At 36.5% G+C, this 8,451-nt stretch overlaps 1 protein-coding gene across 4 annotated transcripts; it reads right to left on the bottom strand.

The window, feature by feature from the left end:
- Positions 1-909: 909 nt before the first annotated feature.
- On the bottom strand, positions 910-8,182 carry LOC111998691 (uncharacterized). Of its 4 annotated transcripts, none has more exons than XR_010632807.1 (3): positions 7,977-8,182; positions 5,207-7,433; positions 910-928 (listed from the first exon to the last, which is right to left on the bottom strand). XR_010632807.1 is itself a non-coding variant. In XM_024030781.2 (2 exons), the coding sequence occupies exons 1-2, from the start codon at positions 8,073-8,075 to the stop codon at positions 5,340-5,342; spliced, it is 2,193 nt and encodes a 730-aa protein (XP_023886549.2). In that variant the 5' UTR covers positions 8,076-8,182; the 3' UTR covers positions 5,107-5,339. The 4 variants fall into 4 exon arrangements, 2 of the variants coding, with proteins under 2 accessions (XP_023886549.2, XP_065638976.1); XR_002881498.2 differs by lacking the exon at positions 910-928 and adding an exon at positions 4,269-4,505; XM_024030781.2 differs by lacking the exon at positions 910-928 and having other exon boundaries at positions 5,107-7,433.
- Between the last annotated feature and the right edge of the window lie 269 nt (positions 8,183-8,451).

Genomic DNA, 8,451 nt, shown 5'->3' with positions numbered 1-8,451 from the left:
TAGTAAAAAGTAGGTAAAATAGTACAGTGAGACCCATGAATATTACCATTTAACCCATAAATAGTAAAAAAATAAGCTGAATAGTAGTAAAAATAAGCTAAATAGTTAAAAAAAAAAACTGATTTTTTAAGTCAATGTTAAACACAACCTTAGTGTAAAACAAAGGATTTTTATTTATATGCACCAGCACGGATGTGCGCGCACACAGATAGGGCTGAAGGATTGAGTGGCTATTAGTGTTGGGTTGAAGGAAGGATCATTAATGATAGAATTCAGTCATCATCTGTAGTAACAAACTTAGGACCGACTTTCAGCTCTCTTGACGTCTGAAGTTCAGGAGGTCAGGGAACTTTTTTTAATATAGGTTCTTACATACAGAGATATTTCAAACCAAGAATAATGGATGTATATCCAAGGAAATCATATTTCAGCTCTCTTGGCATGCTTTTCAATGCTTGGTGTTCTGAGACATTTTATCCATTAGTCAAAGCACAAGATTTTAGGATATTAACAGTTGAACGATTAAGTATTGAGAACCAATATTTCGTTCTTCTGGGCAATAAACAAAAACCGTACCTCATAAGAATCCTTGAACTGAAGTCAGAGTTGAATCCCTTTTCCTCTCTCCTGTGTGTGTTTGTTTCTCAAAAAAATAAAAGGAAAAATTGTCCTACATTGCTTAAAAGAGTATTGTGTGTAGTATAACTTGTCACACCTTCTCTTAAAAGTTACCATGACTTTTAAGAGAAGTTGTAATGTGTCTTTGTATTAGAACCATTTTCCCTCTCCTCTGTGTGTACTATGTTTCTCAAAAAAAAAAAAAAAAAAAAGTCTGAGTCGAATCATGAATGCTTAACTGACCAACAGAAGCATTTAACCTCAAGTTATTAAAGTGCAACAGCAACCTTGACAAGAAGAGGACCTGTAACTAAAAATCAAATGAAGTTTGGAGGGATTAATAAAAAGCATATCAGGTGGTTGTTTGCTTTCTAATTATATTTTAGAAAAACGAAAAGTCATTATTGAGCTTACCAAATATCATATGTAACAGGTACATGCAACATTATTCGCATATGCATATAAATTTCACATACATGTAAGAGGAGTGTTGTATAACAGTCCATAACATAAATACTTTCTGAAGTCTACAGACAACTGTTCACCATATTCTCCTTTATTTAAACATAGGAGTAATAAAAAGAAACAAAACGAAGCATCACTTTCTACTTGAGGATGTCACATACAAGGCATATCGAAAAAAATGTGAAAACAAACTCTACCTAAAATTTCAAACACTTGCATTATATGGAGCATCTACATTAATTGAACAGGCTAAAGGACATAAATCCTGCATGTGATGGCATTCAAAATATGACAACTCCTTTTTTACTCCAAATCCTCATTCCAGAAGTTCATATTTCACTCTTAAAAAAAACTTTATAAGGGGGAAAAGAAAAGGGAGGTTGGGGGAGGAAGATTTTATAAACAAATTACTGTCCAGAATGGTTTGGCACTGATTTGCACCCCAAGCTTTTTTCCTATATGATGCTAAATACTATAAACTTTGGAACATGCTATTGCCTCCAAACCTTCCATACTGTGAAAGTACAAAGAAAGAAAACAGTTTGATCATTCTGCAAACTTAAAGCTGCTAATATTCGAACCAATAAAATAGAGAACTGTTTCTGAACTTTCTCATAAAAAACCTAGTTGCTGCAGATGCAACAGACCTGACTGAAAAACTATTAAGAAAATATTTAAGAATTATCTTCTTTCCCTTCTATTTATGCGTAGTTATTTCTTTCAGGTTAGCAGATGCAAATGATGCGGTAGATTAAGTGGATAATCATTTAAGTGAAGGTCATTTACTTCTGCTTTAAATATGAAACTAATAATTTCAGGCCAGATAGAAATTGTTTCTGCTCAAGAATTCTGCCTCTGATATCAAATGAAAACTCAGGTCTCAAGTCAAATGTTTGTCTAACCAACAGAGACAAAAGGTACCGTGCATATATAAATTAGAATCAAACAGCAACACACAGAGTACAAGAAAAACATAAATCTAAAATTAAAATGCACACACCAAAAAAATAAAAAGGCATTTGGACTAGATGAAAATTGTCCATCCAACAAAACAAAGGGAAGCACACCACGTTTTCCATAAATTTAACAAACAATATTTAAGGGCAACAACTGCTCATGAGTCCCAAACAACCTCCTACTAAATGTACAAACTCAAAAGAACGTATCCTGAGGCAGGCTAATGCCAACTGTTCCCATTGATAAAAAGACTAAACCACTTAAATCCTACATGTAATGACTTTGGGCCATGACAAACTGCACTTGACGTGGGAGATTGATAATTCATACTTTGTTGGGGGGGGGGGGGGGGAACTCGCTTTTAGCTTTTGAAACTGCTTAGAATTTCAGCCACCAGTTTGCATCCCAAAAGATCCAGTACCCCATATATAATTTTTGAGAAATACATCCAAACTTGCAAGAGTAGCTCACCTTCTAAACTCATTCAACAAGCATTTCGTGCAAAGGATTAAATAGAAAGAAACCAATTCACGCATTTTGCCATTTAGAACCCACCAACTAGCGACTCCTAACTTAGTTATCTATGGTGGGGTCCCAGAAACATTATTTGGTTCTTTTTTATCCCTCCCTTCTTCTACCATTCTTATTTGATGCAACTACTGGGAATTGAACCGTAGACAAGACAATGAGGTTCAGAATATCAAATAACAGAGAAACAGGTTCAATGCCTTTCATGTGTTGTGAGCAATGTAAACCACCCCAAAAAATAAATAAATAAATAAATGGAAAAATTACAGTAAACCCACAATTATCTATGGTGCCCGTTTTCACTTTGCTTGCCTACCTGAACTTCAATCCGTTTGCTCTCCGTTACCCACCTCACCCTCAGACATTAGAAAAACACCCTTTTATTAAAAATTAGAGCATAACACGAATCAAAAACACTAACAATTGAAACTTTTTCTCACGAGCCCTAGAAACACAAAAAAAAAACTCATTCTGCATTTGATATTGAAACCCCAAAAATGCAATTCATTGAACTCTCTATTTCTTTGTCTCAAAATTTATTTTTCCTCTCTCTAAAGACTCAGATTGGGCCTTCATGGCCAGAAGTCCCAAGTTCTCACTGCCCATCTCAGCCACTTGCCACCAGCATTGACGAGAATCAAATTGTATACACCATGGACGAATCGAAAGTTCAAAGCCGCGAGCGATTGTTACTTAATCAAACGGACCTGGAAGCTTCTATAAAGAATCAAAGATCTCCTCGTGTTAATGGACCTATATGATTCTCTTAGACTCAAGAACCAACTCAACGTCAACTCATTGAACAAAATGGTATCAATTTGTTTCTCCATTAAAGACCCAGTTTCAATTTAACTAAGGTCGTCCTCTAATTTTGGGTTGTTACTGTTTAGGTCATTGTAATTGCTGCGGTTTTCCATTAAAAAATTGTGTAATGTAATTTTTTGTTGTAATTGCTAATTTTTTTGGGTTGTTGCGAGCATGAAATGTCTGTTACCTTTGTGGTGTTTGACAAAGTTTCTCAATAAATAAAATGTTCAAAACAAAATTCATTTTATACATAAAAGCCACATACTCAACTATTGGACCCAATAAATCAATGCTCAAAGTGTGATTCAAAACCCAGGTTGGAATGACAAACCTGAGATTTTCTTTGTTTCATTTCTCCGTGAATGAGAAAGAGTAGTACTATGAAGAGATGTAGACTAATGAAACTAGGTTGGAACTTTCCTCTAGTATGCAGTATTTTGGATGATGATCTTGGAGAGAAAAATGGTTGAGAGTTTTTCTTGAGAGGTGTTTGATTCATTTTCTTTTATGTTTTTGTGATAAAATTTGCTTTTCTACCATCTTCCATTACCAGGATTTCAATATCAAATGCAAAATGGGGTTTTTCGTGTTTCTAGGGCTCGTGAGGAAAAGTTTCAATGGTTTGTGTTTTTGATCCGTGTTATGTTCTGATTTTTAATAAAATGGTGTTTTTTTAACGTCTGAGGGTGAGGTTGGTAATGGAGAGCAAACGGATTGAAACTCAAATGGGCAAAGTGTTAAGTTTTAAACCATGGGTAAGCAAAGTGAAGACGGGCCAAAACAGAGGTGAGTTTACTATAATTTCTCCTTAATAAAATTATATATATATATATATATATAAAATAACTATTAGATAGTGAGGTTTTATAAAATTGCTATTCTATTAGATACTAAATTTGAAATTGCCTATGCCAAATTTTGCAGTCTTCACTGTCTACTTAATTCCTATGCTACATACTCTCTTTCTCTCTCTCAACCAATTTTAAACCCAACATGCAGGATAACTCAAAATTGTCTTAGGATACATAAAGTGTCACAAACCAAACAAATGTGAAAAAATCACGCTCTGTCTCTTGTTCCCTTTCTACAGTAGAAAGATATTGACTGCTGTGGAGGAAAACCATGACTTCCTACAAATTTGTGCATGTAGAGAAAAAAAATCACCAAGCGCACAAAAGAGAAATATGTGAATTTTTCCAAAATGTATGCCACACAAATGGTCCATGACATCCAGAAGCACATACATACCATACCAAGAGCAAATGCAATATGCAACAATAAGACCTTCATCCACGAATTGAACATTTCACCAAGAAGTTCCACAAAGCACAAACAGGTTTTAAGTTGACTGTTTTAATAAATGAAAATGTTAAGGAATATTAAGGTACATATTCTTGTCACAAAATTGCTTACATCAAACATATCCCTTTTTTTGGGAAAACCAAACTCCAGGCATATATCAAGACTTGCTTGGAATAAAAAATCATATGCAGAGTGCATAATCAACATTCACAAGACTGAACAATAAGGCTCATGGTTTATACAAGTATATGTGAAGCAGGAGAAAATGGTTGCATAATAAAATTTACATGTACAGCCTCGAAGCTTTAGTCATTTGGCAAAAAGAAGAAATCTCAGAAACTCAGGAGAAAAAAAAAAAACCAATTTTTTTGTCACTTCAAAGTTTTGTACTGCTACTCAAAATCCAACATACAACCAGCATTGCACACATCACACGAAGAAGAAAACTACATTAAAATATCAAAGTCATATGAATTCCAACATGTCAGTGTAGGACTATAATCATTTTGAATATATTCTGCTAATTTACCTGTTCAAAACTTCAACTTGAGAGATCTGCTAGAAATATTACACGTGAAACTGGGAAATGGTAGTATCAAAATGAAGATACATCTTGGGATCTACAAGGACAAAAAATAAGCCGGCGCCTCATCCAAAAACTTTCAAGAGTTGTCTTTATCCATTTCTCCCCACCCACTACTCCTTCTGATATACTTATCAACAATACCAAATTCTTTATTCTGAGCAACCCGTCTATCATAGTTCTCAATAGAAATAAGACCCTTTTTCATCCTCCTGTAGTAGATGACATCCCACGGCCAAAAGCGAGCAGAACCAAAGTATGCCTCTATAGATAGATGCCTTTCATTTTCTTCTGGGGGTTCAAGGCCATAATGCTTCAGAACCATGTACATCTCCTCTGAGGATATACTGGTTGAACAACCAGTCTGGGATTTGGCAAAAGTTTCTGTATCTGGCTTTGCTGGCATATGTTCCATCTGTAAGGCAGAAGAATTTTTCAATTTCACCACATCTCCCAAAATCTCTGGAGGTAAAATCCCAGCAGTAAGTGCACCTTTCCCTGTCATTGGTGTGCTTGGATTTGTTACTTCGTATAATGACCCAGATGGAATATGGTTGCCAGAGTCATCCCTCTCCAGAGTTTGGTTCTTTTCCATGTCAACTTCTACTTTTGAGGATGACAGAACATTTTCATTATTCAACACCATCGTTGTATTCTCAAAGTCAGCACTATCCAACCCAGCATTAAGGTCAATTGGTTGTACCCGTTCAACTGGAATGTCTGTGGATTTAGGAGTGGTAGCATTACACAATGAGTCTTTTGAATTCAACTGTGCCTTATTTGAAGCAGATGGTAAAGGCTGACCAAGCGATACTGACAGAGACAAGGATGTTGACGAGCTTGATCTTGACCTAGACTTAATACTTCTGGTACCAGAATAAGGTGATTTTGAACTGGACCTTGAATTAGAAGACAAAGAACGTCCTCTGGAATTTGTAGATCTCGATCTAGAATGAAATCTTTTCTTTGGCACAGACTTAGAGGATTGGGAGGTTGATAGAGATCTGGATGCAGTATAGTCAGAATGATGAGGTGATGAAATTGACTTCCTAACTTTCTTTGCAGTACTTCGTTTGGGACTTCCAATAACCCTCCTCCTCTTCTTTCCTCCATCATCCGTTCTCCGGTCCCTATCAGTTTCTTTTGTGACAGGGGAACTTCTACTTTTTATCAACCTCCAATGATCTTTTGAACCAGATGCCCTCCTATCATCCCTTAGTTGCCTTGCTGATATGGTATCCCTACTTGACTGCTGGTTTCCCCAGGATTTGGATCCAAACCTATCCATTTCTCCTCTGCCTCTACCATTTTTACGAATGTCATCATTCTGCCTCAGATCAAACTTTGTGGACTTTCTCCGCAAAGCATTTTCTTTGGGACAATCACGCTTTTTGTGACCAGAAGCCCCACAACTATAGCAAGTTGGCCAAGGTTTAGAATCATTAGGATGGTTCAGCGCTGCATCACCAATCTGGTCTCTCCCTAAACTCTCTTGAGAATTTCTTGGCACAGGAGAACCACCTGTATATCCTATCCTTTGGTTCTCAATTTCATCTTTTCCATCATAGCCATGGTAAGGTTCATATCGGTCAAATCCTATTCCATTTTCAATCCCATTGCCATTTGATGTGCCAAGAACTTGCCCACCCCATCTATCATTGTCCACCAGATCAGCAACAACACTACCACCTTCACCGTGCAAACCTTGATGTTCTTCCTCAATATAATCTTGCATGTTTTCTTGAGGGCCATGGCGGCCGCCCGCCTCATTATCAAGCATGTCAGCATAATCAAGCCTTCCACCATCACTATCTGGTTGTTTAATACGCATTTTGTAATCTCTCCAACCATTTGAACCCATTTTTCTACCATCATGATCTCCTCCTCTCGCAGCATTTCTTCCACGTTGCAATTCATGTGATCCAGCAGCTCTTGCAAATTTTTGAAAAGGTTGAGGCTGTTTATTCGACCATGTAAGAGTCAATGGCTCCCCACAGATGTTCTTGCCCTGTAGTGCTCTCAAAGCTTTCTCTGCATCTGAAGGGTAGTCAAATACTATGAACCCATATCCATCTTTTTTTAGCTGCACGTTACAGCGCCCAAACCGTCGAAAAACACGTTCAAGTTCATCTCTCCGAGTTCGAGTTGATAGATTACCAATATACAAAGACATCTAGCAAAATCATAATAATCATCATGGTTACTTATCACGTGAAAGAAAGCCCAATTATGCTCACACACACTCACACACACACGCATATATATGAACAAGAACATCAATAACAATACGCCCTCAACCAAACCCCGCTATTTTATAAAATTGACCCCATAAAAAACCCTGCTATAGCTTATTAGTCAATTCATATTCTGACAAGAAACATAAACCCATAACCTCAGACAAAAATTTAGTTTGGCACAAACCCCATAACCACATTAATCAGTCACTCATTCATATGCGAGTGTGTATAAACTCTATAAACCAACAAAGTTGTATTATATTGGGCTTTTGACAGTCAAAGAACAAAAAGAATTAAAACCCATTTTTTTATTTTCCTCAGTTTTCCTGGCCAGCAAACAGAACTAAAAGGAAAAGAACGTAACGTACATACAGACATTTCATCGAACACCTTGTGCGCATAAAATACTGACCACAAAAACGAATCCAAAAAATCGACAATTGAAAAACCCAATAGGGAAATGCAATAACAAAATATACCGTGTTTGAGAGAGCTCTCTGGCTTTCGCTTTGGCTTTGAGTTGAGTTCTTGAAACGATAGCGTTTCGTTTCTCTCTTTCTGTGTTTTTCCACTCTCATCAGACCCTTTGCCACGCTTACTTTGTTCACTGACCCTAAGTCTCAAACCGCGTCAGCGGGTAACCCTGTGTCCTGACTCTCAACGCGTTGTTCATGAAAAAGCAAGGGGGGAGAAATACAGTGTGGTCAAGACAAGTGAAAGTAAGAGGTTTTGACAAATAGGAATACAGTATTGAGTTTAGAAGAATTTTTTTTAATATTTTCATTGGTTGATTTCATAGTGTGGACTTGGGTGTTGTATACACCTGATTTTTACCGTGGTTGAATAGTAAGTGAACAGTAAAATATTTTAGTAATTTTTAAGTATTCTTTGAGTACAGATAGAAAGCGATTTCTTTCTCATATTTATAGACTCCACTATAAATATGAGAGAAAA

The sequence above is a fragment of the Quercus suber genome, unplaced genomic scaffold (assembly GCF_002906115.3).
Source record: "Quercus suber isolate HL8 unplaced genomic scaffold, Cork oak 2.0 scaffold_320, whole genome shotgun sequence".
NCBI lineage: Eukaryota > Viridiplantae > Streptophyta > Magnoliopsida > Fagales > Fagaceae > Quercus > Quercus suber.
The sequence above is the reverse complement of the archived record's forward strand: the minus strand, read 5'-3'. Positions and strand labels throughout refer to the sequence as shown.